The sequence below is a fragment of the Meriones unguiculatus genome, chromosome X, assembly GCF_030254825.1.
Source record: "Meriones unguiculatus strain TT.TT164.6M chromosome X, Bangor_MerUng_6.1, whole genome shotgun sequence".
Taxonomy (NCBI): Eukaryota; Metazoa; Chordata; class Mammalia; order Rodentia; family Muridae; genus Meriones; species Meriones unguiculatus.
In genome coordinates, this window is record NC_083369.1 from 115,198,472 (window position 1) to 115,218,568 (window position 20,097).

Below are 20,097 nucleotides of genomic sequence, written 5' to 3' on the forward strand. Positions count from 1 at the left end.
CATCACAAGACAGGAGATTGACTGAGATGCTCTAGCACAGCAGTTCTCAAATTTGATTGTCTGTATGAATGACAAAAATGATTGTGAAAATTCTGTTCACTGGTCTTCTCTAAGAGTTTTTCTTTATTCTTTTTTTTTTTTTTCAAAAATTCAAGATTTATTTTTCCACAGAGTTTCTGGAAAATATTGAGGCTCCAGGTTCCAAACAGCTGGGTCTGAAAGATGATTAGGTTCAGATCTGAACATTAGGAGCATGAAAATGAGTGGTTTGACTTAGAAAAACAAGAGGAGGGATTGTTTCTGAGTCCAGGTGATGGCAGTTTAAGAAATGCAAGAATGATTCATTGGACTGTTAGATAAAGAATATGAAGGATGAGACATGGGAACTAATATTGAATTTAATGAGAGATGAGACAGTGGTGATTTGGGAAACGACCAATGAAGTGGTGAGTAGAGATGGAACTTTTAATACAATGGGTTTAAAAAATATCTTCCAAGAAGCCTTTGTATTCAAGAGCAATAGAGTGAGTGATGAGTAGGAAAAGGGAGTCAAAAAGAGTCCTGCTCTCTGGAGGTAGAATCATCAGCTGAGATGAGTATGAAAGGTTTGAAGTGAGGAGACTATGAAGGGATAAATGCACCAGAATAAGGGTGTGGGACTGATCATCTGTTTCAAAAAACAAGTGATTTGAAATAAGTGGTAACATATAGAAAAGACACCTAGTCACATGGTTTTGTTGGAATCTCTCAGTATATGATATAAGGAGTGATTATAATGGTATCAGGACATAGGAAAGGGCTAAGAGGAAATTTGCTGGAATTAAGAAGGTATTGAGAGATCAAGCATATGAACAAAGGAGAGAAGAGTTGGTCAGAGAGAGTGGTGCTTTAAAAATAACTCCTAATAGACTCATGTGTTTGAATGGTTGGCCCATAGGAAGTGGTACTATTGGGAGGTGTGGCCTTGTTGGAGTAGGTGTGATCTTGATGGAGAAACTGTGTCATTGAGGGGGTGGGCACTGAGGTCTCAAACACTCAGGATGGGCCTCATGGGGACATTTTCGTTCTGCTGCCTATGAATCAAGATGTAGACCTCTTATCTCCATTTCCAGCACCATGTCTACCTGCATGCTGACATGCTTCCCAATAAGACAAGCATGGACTAAACCTCTGAAACTGTAAACCAAAACAAATTAAATGTGTCTCTTTATCAGAGTGCTGTGGTCAAGGTGTCTCTTCACAGCAATAAAACACAAACTGAGAGAGAGATCATGATCCTTAGCATCAGTTATGGATAATAGGTAGTGGAAATGTGACCATGAGAGTGGGTGGCAGAGGTTTTAGTGCTGATAACAAACAAACACAAAAACAAAACAAAACAAAAAACCTTCAGGAGTTAAGCAAAGAAAAGATCAAAAATTCTGGTATACTCCCAATTGAATAAGGAATTATGAGGACTCCAGTGTCTCAAGAAACCAAGACAGAAATACTGGTAGGAAAGATGAGAAACAGGAGATAAGGAGATAACAGGAAAGTGAGCAGATTATAGCAGCTAGGAGAATTGTGTGTTCTCTTGTTCCATGTCAGTGCTCAAAATAAACATTAGAAGTGGCACAAAATTAACTTGTAAGTTGAGAAGGAAGAAACGACTTTTAGCTTTGAAAGAGGATGCTGCAGGCAGGGGAAATAGTACTTTTAGGGCACAGAAATGGTAGAAGGTGAGGACAGAGGGTTTTGTTGTCAGAACATAATACAAAAGGGGTAGTGGCATTTAAAGTCCTAGAAGAGGCTGACAATGCAGGAGAGACTATGTCTGACATGAAGCCTCTGAGAACTGCAATGGCATGGTGCTTGGGTATATAGAAGAAAAAGAGCGTAGACATTGGCTTCTCCTGGAAAAGCGATTAACAGATTGGAGTTATTAATTCCTATCCTAGATGGAGTCAGAAGCAGGAATAAAGGAGGTGTCAATGATTTATATACTTTTAAAAAGCAAGGAGGATTGAATTATACAGTCTTGGAGGATTTCATAGAGAGATGGCTCATAGCAAAGAAAAAATGTGATGTCATTTAAAAGTCTTCTTCACTTAAGATATTTTTGGTGTGTGTACATTGTCATTTTTATTTGCACCTGAACGTGAAGCCAGAAGACATTAGAAGTCTTCCTCATTTTCTGTCCACGTTAAGGTTTTTTTATGTTGTTTTATTATTGTTTCTACAAGATCTCTCACAGAACAAGAAGCTTGCCAATGCAGCTATACTGGCTGGTTGGCAAGCCTCAGTGTTCTTGTCTTTGTCCCCCCACTACTGGGAATACAAGCATCTGTGTCATTCTTGCACTTTTGCACAGGGAGCAGCCCACTGGATGCACAAAGGAATGGCACTAATTAGTATCAAGGCCTAATGTTCACCATTCTCCAGTGCAACAGGAAGGGAACAGGTATCATGTATTCAGGGACATAGGCTGGAGGACAAATGGACATTTACAGGGATTTGGCAGAAAACTAGGAGACAGTGCACTCAGGTACTTATACAGTTGTACTTCGTGGTCTAAAGAGGGACTGATTCATGTGTACCTAGAATACACATCAAGGACTATGATCCAAGAGGGGGAAACAGGACAGTCTGGGAGGTATGGCAAGCCTGCTTCTCATCAATGCACCCAACTTGTCAGTGACTCCAAGGAATGAAAGGCCGCTCTCCCCTTTCTGGCCAACACCAGAAGTCTTTGATCTCAGGAATGTGAGAAAAGCAGAGATAGTAGTGTCTGCTGCTGCAGACAGTCAGCCCATGAGATTGGCAGACCTTTCTCATTAAGAGAAAGTAGTCTCTGTGGGACTGGAGAATGGCTGAGAATATAAAGTGTATCCTGCATGGGGTGAAAACATGAGTTCACCATCCAGTACTCATTTAAAAGAAAATATATGGACAGGCCTGTTTAATCTGTGCACTGGGGCGACAGAAACAGGAGGATAGAAAGAGCTGCCTGGATACCCCTTCTAGCACAATCAGTGAGCAACAGGTTCAATCAGAGATCCTGTCTCAAAAAGCAGAGAGAATAAGTGAAGAGACACCAGGTTTTGACCTATGACATCTACACACTTGTGCACACATACAGAAAGAGAGGGAGGAAGGCAGGGAGGGAAAGAGAGAGAAAGGGAAGAAGGAGGTTGCAGAAAGATGAGAGAGAGAAAGAGTAGAGAGGGAAGAATAGAGAGAGGGAGGGAGAGAGAGAGAAAGAGGGAGAGAGAAGCTGTAAGGTGCAATACACTATGTTCTTCAAAATCAGAATATCTCCAGGATCACATTCACTTCCTTTCTCTGACTTAAACCAACTGCCTCAGTACACATGTCTGTTCCTTTTCTTCATTGTGAGTGAGTGAAGAAGGGAGCAATGGAGAAATTAGTGGAAGCTAAGGTGGCCCCATCCATAGCACCCTAGAGAAACAAGGACAGGAATTGTGGGGAAGTCAGAGACAGGGTGTCGTCAGGAACATGATGTGCTGGCTGGGTACGTGGGGAAACTGCAGAGAGGGCAAGGCTATGTCTAGCTAGCCAATGCTCCACTCAGCGCTGGAAAGGTTCTAGGGAGGTGCAACCACAGGACATGGGCACACCTAGGCACAGGCCAAAGAGGGCTGGCCTGGCCTGAAGCTAACAGAATCTGTCTGTCTGTACAGCCCATCTAGACATCTGCACTGTCAAGCAGTAAAGAAAATGTTTATTTCAAGGTGGGGAAAGAAACACTCAGCGAGCTGTTGTCTCAGTGCCCAAAGTACACCCCACAGTCTCCCAGATGTTCCTCTTTGGAGTTGCTTCCGGTCTCCTCTCTTGGGAGTTGCAGGGGTGATGGCTCATAGCAGTGAGCACCCTTCTAAGGAATGGGTGCATGAGGGGCCCTGGCAGCCCAAGTACTGGCTGCTGACCTCTTCCGGGCTGCCTTTAAGAGGTTCTTTTCAAAGAGCTCTTTCTCACGGTAGTGCACTGGTGGGCCATGCAGGTACTTCTCTTCTGCTTCTTTGTAGCTGAGCTCATCCAGGGCAGCGATGGAGCAGATGATTGCTTCTGGAAGAAGAACCTCCATGGTAAACCGCACTTTATCTCCTCTAGTCAGGGAGAGCAGAGCCTCATCTGCTTCCTTGCATATTTCTTGCAAATGCCTGGCCACAAGATGCAACTGGTCATCATCCTCCAGGTAGGTCTCAATACAGACGACTTCCCCCCTTGATTTCCAAAGATTGTCCACCCACCTGGACGGTTTTCTGCCCTGCACAATCTCCCGCAGGTGCTGGTCGGCCCCCTTTCTCTTCACTATGAAGTCCACGAGCTTCTGGTTGGCTCTGTCCCAAGCAGCCCTCATACGGTCAGGCAGAAGTTTCTTGAGGGGCCCTTTCCCACCCGGGGCAGTCTCCTCTTCCCAATCTTCCAGGTCTACATAGCTCACCTTAGGGAAATCAATGTGCAGGTCTCCTTGCTGGACGGCCCTCCTTAGCGGGTAACTGACTTGGGCGGTATAATAGTCCATAAAGGAGCCCAGGTAGCCGCCACTGGCCAGGCCCTCTCTGTAGTGGTCGATCACTGTGAGGCACCAGCTGATGCCCTGGCTGTACACTCTGCTGGCTCTTCTTATGAGTGATATTTTTTCTCCACAGTCCAGATGTTTCAACTTCTGGAGAGGGACACAGACACCCTTGTGCTCAAACTGCATGTTAGCTTCCATCAACAGCACCCTCGCCATCTTGTCATTTTGGCTGACACTCTTTACCACTGCTGGCCAGAAAGGAAGGTCTTGAAATTTGAACCAGACCAACATTCCTCGTTCAATGGTATTCTGTTGCTGGGCAGAAGCCACCTTGGCAGCTTGGCCTGCTTCTTGAATATTGGAACCCCGGTTCTTGAACCTGGTCTTAGTCACCTTTGAGTGAGCACAAGGTTCCTGTTCTGGCACCCTACAATGTGGACTCAGCACATGGATCTTCCTTTTCCTGCTAGCAATGCGGAAAGATCTTCGCAACCTCTGGACTGGAGGCATGCAAGCTGCCGATGCCCAGTTTGCAGCTGGTTTCAGGGTGCCCGGGCCATGGTCCTCCTTGTTCTCAGGGATGGCAGTCTTCCTTTGGACTCCAGTAGCCTGGGTGTGTATGTCAGCAAAACGTGCTTGTTGCTTGAGGGCTTTGGGCGAGGACCAGATGCACCTCAGTGACCCAGAGGCAACCTGCTGCTCTTTCTTAGCCTGGACACTCTGTGTGGAGGCCGGGGCAGTCAAAGATGTGGGCTTGGAGGTCTTCAGCTTTTTCCTCCATGCATTACCACCAGAATTTCCTTCAGGCGTTGGGTGACGTAGTCGTACTCTGAGGCCTCTTAGGACATTCTGTTTCATCTCAAAGTGTGGAGGCCCAACAGCAGTGTGTGCCTGGGCTTTTCCACCTTTCACTGTGGGCACTTTCTGTGAGCCCATTGGCAACGCAGGACCCAGGGGTTGTCGCTGCTTTCCAGGACTCCTCTGGGAGAGCTCTTGGCCTTTCTGGTTTTGCTTTTGGAAGCACAGGCGCACACGCAGCCGAAAGCGAGGACGTCGTTTGGAGTTGGCCTGCTCTTTTGGAACCTTTTGAGGAGCTGTTCTTGTGCTGGTTCTTTGGCCACCTTTCCTTCCACCTTGCAAACAGCCTCCCTCCCCCAGGATATCGAGAGCCACCTTGAGGGCTCTTCTGTATGCTCTGGTCTGCTTTGGTGAGCCATTGCCCTGTGACTCCTGCCCTGCCATGGAGGCAAGGTTCACAATTTCAGACTTGGTTAGTGGCCTTGCTTTGGTGCTCCTCACTCTTGTCTTCTCCCCCATAGGCAAGATTTGCACCTCCAGGAAAGGTGCCCCTCTCCTCTTACTATGGGCTGATGTCCTGGGTCTGGACAACACCCTTGCAGGCCACAGCTGACCCTTCCAGCCACACAGCACATACTCTGCAGAGTTCATGATGACAGTACTGTGGGTCTGTGCTGATCACTACAGGATGAGCACCTTGGTTATGGTGGGCACAGTGACTGCCTGGCAGTTGTCTCTGGCCAGGCTCTCTTGCCTGTGCTACTGGCCTCCTTCCAGATTCTGGTGGAGGAGCTGGAGCTGACTTCCCTCAGGGTTATGTGGGCTTCCCCTGCATGGTGGGAGAAGGAAGCAGAGTTGCATTAGGAAGGAAATAAATAGGCTTTAGCCAGCATGGACACATCAACGTGGTCAGGTGAGGCAAGGGTAATCAAGGGAGCTCACAAAGCCTGTTCTACAGATGTGGGAGAAGATATGCAAAAGGTCCAGAGCAGATGGGAAACAGTTGTAATAATGTTGTTCCCCACCCCAAATCTGGAGTGTTTAACTTTGTCCCAGAGAGGTGGATGTCATTAAAAGGGCTGTGCATTTTCTTGCCCACCCTGGGATTCTTTTGCCAAGGAAGCCTCATTGTTCTCTTTGCTATGGAGCTAGTCCTGCTCTGCCAACCCCAGGATGGCTATGGACAACCTAGTGCATGAGCCTTCCATACTTGTGTGATTCTAAGTTGAGCAGCAAGGAGGTGGGGAACTCTTCATGGTGATTCGCATAACATGGTAAGAGAAAATGGCTGTTTTCATAGCTTCTGGCTACCCCACCAGCCCACCACCAATCTTTCAGCTTAGTTCTGTTTCCATTGTGGACCTCACTATGGCATCAAGTGTCTACAGGGCACAGTTGGCGAGATCCCCAAAGAGAAGGTACTTCTTCACTAAACAGACATGCTTACTAATTAATTGGAAGACTCAGTGATTTCAGATGGCAAGCAACAGGGTTATATGACATGACAGGGAGACAAGTGTCTCTGTTGGAACTGTGCACCCTCCTGCTGCAATGTCAAGCCTATGGTAGACCCTGCACACCCATATCTGCCTGTGATGAGCACTATTCATCCAAGAGAGTACGACCAATGACCTCTCCTGTCTCCAATCTCTGTGCCCTAATGTTAATCCATAAAGTCTTAGACAGGAAATTAAAGTAGGTACTTGATGATATGGATGGTCACATGTCCATCCCTAGGTCTCCTGATATTCAATCTCATCTGTATTGTAGCTCTCCTCTTCATGTTCCTCCATATTGAGCCTCTCAATAGCCCTTTCCCCTTAGGCTTCTCAGTGTAATCTCAATCCTTTTTTCTCCTCTCTGTCCATTTTTGTCGATCCCTCTGCCTCTCTGTGTGTGTGTTCATGGTGGTAGCTAATCTGCTCTTGACAGCTTCTTCCTTGAGTCAGCCAGTTTCCTATCAGCAGTGTGCATGTCACCCATGCCTGATCCTCAAGAGGCTGTGCTTGCTCAGAAGAACTACAACACAGAGGAAGAACTGTGAAGGGCTCACATGCCAACCATGTTCACTGCTCATTCTAGGATGCAAATTTGATTCGTGACATTACCAGGGCACCATGAGACAAAGTGAGGCAGAACACTGTGAACTTAGGGCTCCTGTGACACAGATGTTCTTGGGAACTCACATTACAACAGGTTCCCTCTGTGAGTGTGGCCATACAGAGCATAGGGACCCCAGATCTTATACTAGGAATTCCTTAGCTTACAGAAGTAGGGGGTGGAGAGCAATGACATTCTCCTCAATTCCTCAGTCCTTTCCTTCCTACCCCTGTATCCATGAAATGCGGTGGTACACACTAGCCCACTTTCACAATGTAAATGTGTAGTATCTCTCCTCTTGCATTCCCTTCCAAGCCTTACTGAATTCAAATCAGATCTCACAGTGCATAAAGTGGCTATCTACATAAAAGAGGCTAGATGTTTCTCAGGCCACACCTGCTGGATGATGCAATAATAAATGTGGAAGTATGGAGTTCAATTTAGAGATCACCAACAGGTACCCTTCCTCTGATGAGGCTGTGTCATCTAACATGGTTAGCAGGCTTCCTCTGATTCAGCTCCTTTGGAATCCTAGACCCTGGGACACAGATGTCTCCTGAGAACACAGAGGAAAATATAACTCCCTCAGGTACCTTAGGCTGTCTTCTGCTGGATCTTCCTTGAACTGGCCCTCTGGCCAGGTTGACTGAGCACCATCAGGTCCAAACACGTCCCCACCATCCAGGCACCATGACTCATAGTGTGCCCTTAGAAACCTCAGATATGTGAGTTATACTTACAAAATGCACCCTTTTTACACTGCACAGGCCTGCACAATGTTCAGCTTCCCTCAGGCAGTACATTCTCAGACTCACATACTTCAGTTAGAAATCATATCTGGAAATACAAAGTGTGTGTTCAAGCCCACAAACCATGCTATTCAGGCATCATCTGTAACCCAGACATAGAGAGATGTGCATGCACTCATATCAGTCCACACTCCCGCACCCACACCCCCAATGTGTAATCTGTCTTTGTATGTCTGTTGCTCCAGGGCATATAAAAGTCCTTGCCCTTCCTACAGACTGCTTAAATGTTATCACTATTGCCACCTGCCTCCACTGTTTCAGGCATCACCTGCCTCCAGACCACTACTTTCAACCAATGGTTTGCTGAAATTTCTGTGATAGTTACCTTTCTGGCAAAAACAGTGCTACTCTTTTCCAGAGGCACAAAGAGAAGAGGTAGAATACTGAAATCCCTGTCTCAGCACATGCTTCAGCCCTGGGACCAAAGGCCTTTGATCAAGAACTTGCACATAATTGCTGTATGTGAAGTCTATTCACATTTTCTCCAAGTGGGAACAATGGCTTCCCTTCCTGTGGCAAGACAGACACATGGGTTAAAGGAAATCTGATGAGAGGGTGCAAGAAGGGTACTGTGTATATTGGTCACACACAGGACCAGAGATACACAGAGGGATCCTGATGTGCTGGTGGGTCATGGGGAAACCATGACTGAACACTCTGTAATTCCCAGCTGGTTCTTTTTTATTTTATTTTATTTTTTTACTATTAATTACACTTTATTCATTTTGTATTCCCCCATAAGCCCCTCCCTCCTCCCCTCCTGATCCCACCCTCCCTCCCCCTTCCTCATGCATGCCCTTCCCCAAGTCCACTGATAGGGAGGTCCTCTTCTCCTTCCTTTAACCCAACTCAGAGCACTGTAAAGTCTCAGACACAGACACATACTAATGCCTGTTGTGGGAACAAAGTCTGGCCTCTCCTCGGGTATTCATGACACCTGATGTTTTGCCTCAGTCTGCCCAAATGCCATTAGTAGCCAGTATTAGAGGCAGCTATCTTTTGTAGGCCCTTCTTACTTCCAGTGGCAGATATCCAGGCCCAGGGTCTCACCACTTCCTATAAACAATCTTCCAATGAAACTGCAGGTCAGCACCCACCTCCCACTCATAAGCCTCCACCCCAGCCCCAAAGGGAGGCCCAGATACACCTCTGCCTTAAATGCCTTCCAACTTCTCTCTAAGACAACAAACACCACAACTATCTAGGCATTAAGGTGCTGCCACACAGATGCAGTCATTCTGTCAAGCACACAAGTGACAATCATCGCCAAAGAGAGAAAAGGTATCAATTTACATGTGTTGGGGAACTCTGCTTTCAAGGCCTGAAGTGATAAAGCTGGCACCAAAGGGTTGTCACCTGAGGACAAAGAGACAAGGCAGGGTCCTTTGGGCTTCACTTCAAACAGTAGTAGTGACAACAACTCCTGTCCCATGAACAAGCACACAGGCTCCCAAGGCACACCCAGAGGTTCAGCTCACAGAGTCACTCAGGTTGGCTGAAGGCACCTACCTACATGATTCCTGTGGTTGTCTACTGATCTCACCTCTCCAGTCTGTGAGTATCCTTCACAAATGCATCTGTAACCAGGAAAGAATGGCTTGTCCTCGTTGTCATGGCAACCACAGTGTCATAGAAAAAGTTCTCACCAAGTAGTCAATTCTCTGTGGAAACTAGGAAGTACTAATCCACCCAGGAGGCTGACTGTTCACATACATCTCTGCCACCTAGTTCCCCCACCGACCCCTGCAGCTGCAGGCGTGAAAGAAAATAAGCATGCACACACTATAGAAGATGTCTCTGTCACCCCAGGGTACAGGGCCTTTAAGCACAGAGGCTCTGGGAGAAGGCAAGAGAAGAGATGGCAGCTGCCAATGTATTTCAGTTGTCCACACAAGAGAGGACTCAGAAACAGTTAGTGTAGTATCTGCTTGTAGAAAATGAATTCAAGAGCTGAAATACTTATCTGGTGCTCTTATGGAAAAACTATCTGTTATTTTAAAGGGATGAATTATAACTAGAATCGTTAAGGACATTTTAGTGTAGGTAGTATTCGCATTTGATGTTTTTTACAAACCTTGCCTTTGAGCAGGTAAGCTATTTATAAGCATCATTGTTATAAGAAAGTCTTATGAATTTCAAATCATATATCTTGAGGAATTTGGCTTGTATCAACATGGAAAACAATGAATAAATCTTTGATACTTATAATGTTTCAAGACACTAAATCATTTTCAACTTACTGTTACACTTCTTTTTCAACTTAGAGTTACACTTCTTTATGTGACTGTGGTTAATTTGTACCTGAGGCTGATTGGAGCACTGACTTCTAATTCTCAACCATTTCTTCTGTTAGCTTGTTCAACATAGCTCAGTCACAAATCAGCAAAGTAATAAAATGATTTGACTTTTATATCTGGAAGCAGGGTGTGGAAAGACCACCACTACTCTGCACTTCTTGTCTGAAAAGATGAATTACTTTCCTTCTCTGCTCATCCCGAAGAAAAGCTCTTGTACTTTAGAACCAGAGAGTCTGTGTTAAAATAGCGGGTTAAGCATCTTTTGTTAGTTTAAATTTAATGCCACTTACTAAGATTTTCACCAAGAAAATAGATATAATATACTACAGAAACAGCTCCTCGTTACCTAAGTTCTAAGCAGCTGCTTAACTTGTATTCTTTCGCTTTCCATGACAACAGGCATTATATTGTGTTCTGGTCAGAATTTAAATTGATGAATTAAAAGGAAATCTCAACAACTGGAACATACATATTAGAATTTTTCCAGTAGGTCTTTATAATTTTTAATGATAAATTAACTCATCTGACATTCCAATTAACTTCACGATGGTCAAGACAATTTGAAATCTGAAATATGAAGAGCGTTTTCAATTGCATTCTACAGTACATTTTGTCTTTTTTCTGTTGGTAGGTAAGTGTTCTGATCAGACATTGAAAACTATTTATCTGTACTTTGTTCCAAGAAGATTAGAAAAATGGTTAACACAAAGTGTTTTCTCTGCATGTGTAGTATGTAAATGGTTTCACAATGCTTTTTGGGTTTTTCTGCTTCAGGACGCCACTAGAGAAAACAAGTCAGCAATTCACTGTCAAAACACATGCGGATGCTTTGTGGAGTAAAAATAGCCAGCATTTTAATTATGCATGATTTTTGAATACTGGTGATAGAAAATGATTTTTTTTGTTAAAAAAATTATACATGAACACTATGTTTACATTAATTCTCTTCCTTACATCCCTCTCCCTTCCAACTCATACTGTGATACTCTTTATAATTTATGAACTCTACTTATTAGTAAAACTATTTATCTGTCTATCTATCTATCTATCTATCTATCTATCTATCTATCTGCCTATGTATATGCCTATCATCTATCTGTCTACATATTTGTCTTTCTATAATTGTACATATACATGTACACAAACACAAAATTCAATTAGTGTTCATTGTATAAACATGTCTTGGGAAAAATGCATTTGTTTTTTTCAGTTCCACCCAAGAAAATTTTGTTTACTACCCCAGCTTTTTGATGATAATATTTACTTATTTAAAACATTTTCTCTAATAATCCTGAATACATAAGCACAGTTGCTTGTACATTCTCCTTAAAATTATGCAAAACCAGAGTTTTCTAACAGAGTTCATATTCCTTGGACTTTCACAGTCTAGAAATATATTTTCTAAAGTCTAGAAAATACTTTTTATTGTATTTTTGTTTGTCTACATTGCAACTGTTGGGGGCAACATGATAATTGTGGTGACTACTGTCTGTAGCCCAGGACTTATAGATTGTTCCATGTACTCCTTCTTGGCATTCTTGTCCCTAGTGGATGCATTCTTCTCTTCAGTCACCATACCAAAGCTTGTGTACTCCCTATATGAGAAGAAACCTATCTCCTTTGAAGGATGCATGATGCAGCTCTTTGCTGAACACTCCCTTGCAGCAGTAGAAATGATTGTATTGACAGCCATGGCCTATGGCCACTATGTAGCAACTTGTAAGCCCTTGTAGTATCTTTCCATCATGAACGGGAAAGTCTGTGACACACAGACGGAGATAGAATAGACAGGAGGATTCTTCATTTTATCATGCAAATTATTTTTGCTTTGCAAGTTACACTTCTATGGACTCAATGTCATTGATCACTTCATTTGTGATTTATTCCCATTACTGAAACTTGCCTGAACTAATACACATAGCTTCAGCCTTTTGGTGGTTGCCGAGAGTGGGTCTATCTGCATAATAATCTTTTCTATTTTGCTTGTATCCTAAGGTGTCATCCTGTGCTCTCTGAAAGCCTACAGTTGTGAAGGGCAATGGAAAACTGTCTCTACCTGTGGGTTCCACATTGCAGTTGTGATTTTGTTCTTTGTCCCATGCTTATTTGTATATGCACACCTAGCCCTCTGCTTTCTCCTCTGATAAAATGGTGGCGATATTTTACAACATTCTAACTCCCTTGTTCAATTTTATTATTTGCACTTTTAGAAATAAGGATATGAAAAATGCCCTGAAGAAAGCCTGGAAGAGATTCATGGTGGTTTCTGATGGAAAGTGAGAGATAAAACGATATCAGTAAAAAGCCCAAAATGATTTTGATAAAAAAGATTCTGCATTCTCCTTTTTATTGAATAAGTCATCTCTGTCACTAGCAGTACATCAGAAAGGGTCAGAAATGAAGTGTTCATGTTATTTTGCATACCAGTTCTTATCTGGCAACTCACACTTTTCAAATGTTTACTAGGGAGATTTGAAATTTGTCCTTGCTTAAATTGTAGTAATTTGAGAGAAAAATGGAAAGAAAATTTATGTATCTAGTTATTTACTTATTTATTGCACCCTGTGTATGAATTCATAGCTATTTACAATTTGAATGACTCCTGGAAATAACCAACGTTCAGGAAACACAGAAAGCAGAAGATTCTCAAAAAACTCTGTTGTAGATATTTCTGTGTCATGTGATGTCAGCCTTTAGTCTGAGCTTATCACAGCAGGTGTATGTTATAAGCACCATGTTGAATTTATTGAGGGATATAATTTGGTTAAATCAACTGTTTATGTTCCTCTAGTGACAGATGAAATGCTTTTTCATACTGATTTGGTATGGGAATGGACTGGGGAAGACTCCATAAGGAAATCAGCAGTGATTATTTTTTATTCAAGTGTCAAGAAAGAGAACACTTTAGCAAATCTTATACTAGCAACATAAGGGAAAGTAGTGACTTGATTTTCCACATTACCATAGTGACAAGATAGCTAGACCTTTAAAATACAAAAATATCAGTTTTATTTTTATTTTTTTTCAAGGCTATTTATTTTATTTTTTTTATTATTAGGTACATTTTTAACTCTGTATCCCAGCTGTACCTGCTCCCTCATTCCTTCCCCAAACCCTCCTTCTCTTCCTCATCTCCTCCCTGCCCCTTTCCAAGTCCACTGATTGGGGAGGGCCTCTTCCCCTTTCATGTGATCCTTTTTTATCAGGTATCTTCAGAACTGGCTATAAAGTCCTTCTCTGTGGCCTAGCAGGACTGCTCCTCCCTTGGGTGGTGGGGAGGTCAAAGAGCCTGCCATTGAGTTCCTGTCAGAAATAGTCTCCGATCCCCTTCCCATGGTAAACCAGTTGGTTACTGAGCTACCACAGGTATCATCCGCACAGAGGTTCTAGGTTATATCAATACATGGTCCTTGGTGGAGTGTCAGTTTCAGAAAAGACCCCTGTGCCCAGATATATTTAGTCCTTGTGGATCTCCAATCCTTTCCATGTCATACAAACTCCCCCTTCTTTCCTATGATTCCCTGTACCCTGCCGAAGGTTTGTTTATGAGTCTTAGTATCTGCTTTGATACACTGCTAGGTTGAGTCTCTCAGGGACCCTCTGCGGTAGGCTCCTGTCCTGTTACTTGTTGTCTCTTATGTCCAATGTACCTCCCATTTGTCTTTCTAAGTGAGGATTGATCATCTTACCCTGGGTCCTCTTTCTTGTTTATCTTATTTAGGTGTATAGATTTCATTATGTTTATCATATTTTATAGGACTATATGAGTGAGTATATACCATGTGTATCTTGCTCCTTCTGGAAGAGCTCACTCAGAATAATCCTTTCTAGATCCTACCATTTGCCTGCAAATTTCTTGATTTCTTCTTTTTTGATTGCTGATAGTATTCCATTGTGCAAAAACACCACAATTTCTGTATCCATTCCTCTGTTGATGGACATCTGGGTTGTTTCCAGGTTCTGGCTATTACAAATAAATCTGCTACAAACATGGTTGAGCAAATTGTTGTGTACTTGAGGAAATTTTGTGTATATGCCTAGAAGTGGTATAGCTGAGTCTTGATGAAGCACTATTCCTAATTGTCTGAGAAAGCGCCAGATTGACTTCCAAAGTGGTTGTACCAGTTTATATTCCCACCAGCAATGGAAGAGGGTTCTCCTTTCTCTACACCCTCTCCAGCATGTGTTGTCACTAGAGGTATTGATCTTAGCCATTTTGATGGGTGTAAGGTTGAAATCATATGGTCATTTCGGTTTGCATCTCCCTGATGCCTAAGGATGTTGAGCATATCTTTAAGTGTTTCTCTGCCATTCTATATTCCTCTACAAAGAATTTTCTGTTTAGCTCTGTACCCCATTTTTAATTGGATTCCTTGATTTATTGTTTTTAACTTCTTTAGTTCTTTGTATATGCTGGATATCAGCCCTTTGTCAGATATAGGTTTGGTGAAGATTTTTTCCCAGTCTGTAGGCTGTAGTTTTGTTCTGACGACAGTGTCTTTGGCTTTACAGAAACTTTTAAAATTCATGAGGTCCCGTTTATTGATTGTTGCTCTTAGAGCCTGTGCTGTTGGTGTCTGTTCAGGAAGTTGTCTCCTATGCCAATGAGTTTTAGGCTGTCCCCCATTTTTTTTATAACCGATTTAGAGTATCTGGTTTTATGTCGAGGTCTTTGATTCACTTGGACTTTAGTTTTGTGCAGGGTGATAGACAAGGATTTATTTTCATATTTCTGCATGTAGACATCCAGTTGGACCAGCACCATTTGTTGAAGATGCTGTCTTTTTTTCCATTGAATGGTTTTGGATTCTTCATCGAAAATCAAGTATTCATAGCTGTGTGGATTTATTTCTGGGTCTTCTTTTCGGGTCCATTGATCTTCATTCCTGTTTCTATGCCAGTACCATGCAGTTTTTATTACTATTGCTCTGTAGTACAGCTTGAGTTTGGGGATGGAGACACCTCCAAATGACCTGTTGTTGTACAGAATCGCTTTGGAGATTCTGGGTTTTTGTTTCTCCATATGAAGTTGAGAATCTTTCTTTCAAGGTCTGTAAAGAATTGTGTTGGTATTTTGATGGGAATTCCATTAAATCTGTAGATTGCCTTTGGCAGGATGGCCATTTTCACTATGGTAATCCTACTGATCCATGAGCATGGGGGATCTTTCCATTTTCTGATGTCTTCTTCAATTTCTTTCTTCAGAGACTTGAAGTTTTGTTTTTTTTTTCAAACATATCTTTCACCTGCTTGGTTAGAGTCACCCCAAGTATTTTATGTTATTAGTGACTATTGTGAAGGGTGTTGTTTCCCTGGTTTCTTTCTTAGCCCTTTTGTCTTGGCTATACAGGAAGGCTTCTGATTTTTTGTACTTGATTTTGAATCCAGCCACTTTGTTCAGGGTGTTGATCAGCTGAAGGAATTCTTTGGTTGAGTATTTGGGGTGACTCAGGAATACTATCATATCATATGTAAATAGTGAAACTTTGACTTCCTTTTCGATTTATATTCCCTTGATCTCCCTTACTTGTCTTATTGCTCTAGCTACGACTTCAAGTACTATGTTGAAGAGATATGGAGACAATGGGCAGTCTTGCCTTGTCCCTGATTTCAGTGGGATTGATTTAAGTTTCTCTCCATTGAGTTTGATGTTAGCTATAGGCTTGTTGTATATTGCCTTTACTTTGTTTAGGTATGTTCCTTGTATCCCTGATCTCTCCAAGACTTTAAACATGAATGGGTGTTGGACTTTGTCAAATGCTTTTTTGACATCTAGGGAAATGACCATGTGATTTTTCTCCTTCAGTTTCTTTATATGATGGATTACATTGATGGATTTCCATATATTGAACCACCCCTGCATGCCTGGGATGAAACCTATTTCGTCATGGTTGATGATATCTTTGATGTGTTCTTGCACTCAGTTTGCAAGTATTTTATTGAGTATTTTTGCATCAATGTTCATAAGAGAGATAGGTCTGAAGTTCTCTTTTTCTGTTGGGTCTTTGTGTGGTTTAGGTATCAAGGTGACTGTGGCTTCACAGAATGAGTTTGGTAATGTTCCTTCTGTTTCTATTTTGTGGAATAATTTGGAGAGGATTGGAGTTAGCACTTCTTTGAAGGTCTGGTAGAATTCTTCACTCAAACCATCTGGCCCTTGGCTTTTTTTGGAAGGGAGGCTGTTGATGGCTGCTTCAATTTACTTGTTGGATATAGGGCTGTTCAGTCTTTCTACCTGGTTTTGACTTAATTTTGGTAGATGGAATCTGTCAAGGAAATTGTTCATTTGTTTTAGATTTTTGAACTTTTTGGCATATAGGCTTTTGTAGTATGACCTAATGATTGCTTGTATTTCCTCATTGTCTGTAGTTATGTCCTCCTTTTCATTTCTAATTTTGCTGATTTGGATAGTTTCTCTCTGCATTTTAGTTAGTTTGGCTCTTCTATGACTTTCTTGAAAATATTTTCTGGACCATAGAGCCTAGAGTATTTTTTTTTTCATCGATTGCTATTATTCTTATATTTCATCTTTTCATGGCATCCTTTATTTCTTGGATATTTTGTGTTTGGGACTTTTCTGATTTTACTTTTCCTTTGCCAGAAATATCAATTTCTGTGAGTGTATCTTCAGCACCAGATATTCTTTCTTCCTTCTCTTGTATTCTGTTGGTGAAGCTTACCTTTGTGGTTATTAATCTTTTCTCTAAGTTCTCCAGCTCCAGGTTTTCTCAGTTTGTGTTTTTTTTTTTATTGACTCTCATTTTGTTTTCATGCTTTGCACCATTTCGTTCATCTGTTTAAATGTGGATTCCTGTCTCTGTACGATGTTCTTTCTCTATGTTTTGTTCATTTCCTCTCTATATGCCACTAATTGTATCTCTGCTTGTGCCTCTATTTGTTTGACATATTTGCCTGTGTTTCTTTAAGAATTTCCTTTTCCTTTGCCTCCAATTGACTGGCCAAATATTTGATAGATTTGTTCATTTCCTCTTTAACTGTCTGAATTTACATGGCTATTGCTCTGAGAAATTTGTTTGTTTCCTCTTTATGAGCCTCAAATAATTGGGTAAACATATCTTTAAAGTCATTTTCCTATGCTTCCGATGAATTGGAGTATCCATCAATTTTGGGAATTGCTGGTGAAGACATGATGTCCTGATTTATGTTGGATGTGTTTTTTTGCCTACCCCAGGCCATTGGCTTACCTGAAATCTTCCCTGTTTGTTTTTGGATTCTGCAATTCAGACTGGTACTGTCTTTCTCTGGAGAGTTCTTCAGGAAGGTAAGAGAGGTCTCATGGCCTCAGCCTGTTTGTTGGTGCATTATCTGTGCCTGTGGGAGGAAAGTCTGAGGGCACAAAAGGGCAAATGCAGGTGTGTGTGTGTGTGTGTGTGTGTGTGTGTGTGTGTGTCCATGGAATTGTGCCTTGAGGGACATAGTGATAGAGAATGTTGAACCTTTGACTGTGTGGGAAGGCCTCTGCCTTGAAGGCTACTATGGGGTTACTTGTGCATGCACTGTACATGTAGCAGGCACAGGTGATGGTCATGGCATAATTTCTGGTGTTATCTGCCTTAACTCCTCATTTGGACCCACAGAGCAGGGGCTTCAATGTCCCAAATGACCCTCTGTTTCCCACAGTGGGTATGTGGGTGGGAAGGGTCTGATGCCTGGCTTCTAGTTTAGAAGGACCCTGGATCTGGGGCTCTGCAGACACTCAAGGGTGCACTCACTCTCAAGCAGGTCACATCGGCAAGGATCGGGGTATCTGGACTATATATTCTCTGGTTTGGCCCTGCTTGGTCTTATTCAGGAGGACTGAGGCACTCCGCCAGCTCAGTGCTGCTGTTTCTGCCTCCAGATTAAGAAGTACAGCTATAGGTGGAGACTGGGATACTGGTCCAGAGGCCTTCTGGGAGGTCCTGGGGGCCCTCCACTGTGCTCTCCAGGTCTGGGAGGCAGAGCACCTGGGTGTGCCTAGCTCGTATGGCAGGTCTGTGGGCTTTGGTGGGTCTATAGCATATTGTCTGTCACAAAGGTCCATAAAGTCAGTGGCTGAGAGACCCTGCAGAGCCAGTGTGGTGGCTAGTAGATCTGGGACCTTGGGAGGATGGTGCCACAGATATGGGACTCCAAAACAGGTACAGCTGGCAGTTGCAGCTACGGTGCTAGGAACCCCACCTCAGCTGCTGCAGACCCCAGGCAGTGAGCTCTGAGCTGAGAATCTCACTGAGCCGGCTGTGCCAAGGAAGAGGATTGTCTAAGAAAGGGGAGAGTCGGAGATCAAAGGATCATTTCTCTCCTTCCCCAAACAAGTCCACAAGTGACCAGAGACCAAAGTTCTCACCTTGTGTGATGTTCCCTGTCTTTTAGAAAGCCTCACCGTCATTTTTCTGGCTTCAGAAATCCTTCCACTCACCAACTTAGGCACTCAGCTCTTCTGCAACTCAGAACTGTGGGTGCTAGTCACCATCTTGGCTCCACTCCCCTAAAATAAAACTTCTGTCTAATATGTAATTCAACAAGATGCTTTTTTTAAAATATGTTTGATGTTGGAGACAGTATTGGGGAACAAGAAAGAACAGTCCATGTTCTTGAAGGAGACACACTTAGTACGTAAATGCAGGTGAAATGAGTAATGAGAAGTGATTTTCTGAGGAGGCACTAGAAATCGTCCTGCAAACTGCAAGTGTGAGTTTATAAAGCCGAAAGGCTAGTAAAGCAAGAATGAACTGGAAATCAGCACAGCTGGGGTTAAAATGGCCTATGGAAAAGAGTATTTCCCGGGAGTGTAGCATTTGAACAGGAGTTACTAAAGAAAGTTAGGCTCTAATGTCTTGACATTAATGAAAAAAAGTTAATTTGTTTTGTGTTTTGACAGCATTGGTTATGAATTATCCCAGAATAATTAAAAAAAAATCTCAAATAATTTTCTGTGTTGCATAGTTTTGAGTATGACCCTTATTGAAAAGGTTATTATATACTGAAAAATTAATTTCACAGTACAAAAATATTGTGAATGCAATCACTGAGCACCTGGTAGCTGGAACTCACTTGATGTCCTCATTACCAATTTAAGAAAAATATTCAAAACTGTTATTCTAACTGCAGTGGATCTAGCATTTTAAAATATAAAACACAAATTAGGGAATGCACAATTCCAAATAGATTCTGAAAGGACCTAAATGAGGATTTTTTCAGCTGAATTTTGCACTGGATTTAAAAGACCATTTTATGCCCATAAGCTAAGGAATGGGTACAGAAATTGTGATACATTTACACAATGGAATACTACTCAGCAATTATAAACAAGGAAATCACGAAATTTGTAGACAAATGGTGGGATCTAAAAAGATCATCCTGAGTGAGGTACTCCAGAAAGAGAAAGACACACAATGTATATACTCACTCATAAGTGGATATTAGACATGTAATATAGGATTGACATACTAAAATCTATACACTCAAAGAAGCCAGTTAAGGAGGAGGACCCTGGCTAAGATGATCAATCCTCATTCAGGAAGGCAAAGGTAATATAGATTGGAAGAGCGATAAAACAGGTAATAGGACA

At 42.4% G+C, this 20,097-nt stretch overlaps 1 protein-coding gene across 1 annotated transcript; it reads right to left on the reverse strand.

Annotated features, from left to right (window-relative positions):
* Positions 1-3,874: 3,874 nt before the first annotated feature.
* Positions 3,875-5,971, reverse strand: LOC132649904 (PWWP domain-containing DNA repair factor 4-like). Its single transcript, XM_060374688.1, has one exon. The coding sequence runs from the start codon at positions 5,969-5,971 to the stop codon at positions 3,875-3,877; it is 2,097 nt and encodes a 698-aa protein (XP_060230671.1).
* Between the last annotated feature and the right edge of the window lie 14,126 nt (positions 5,972-20,097).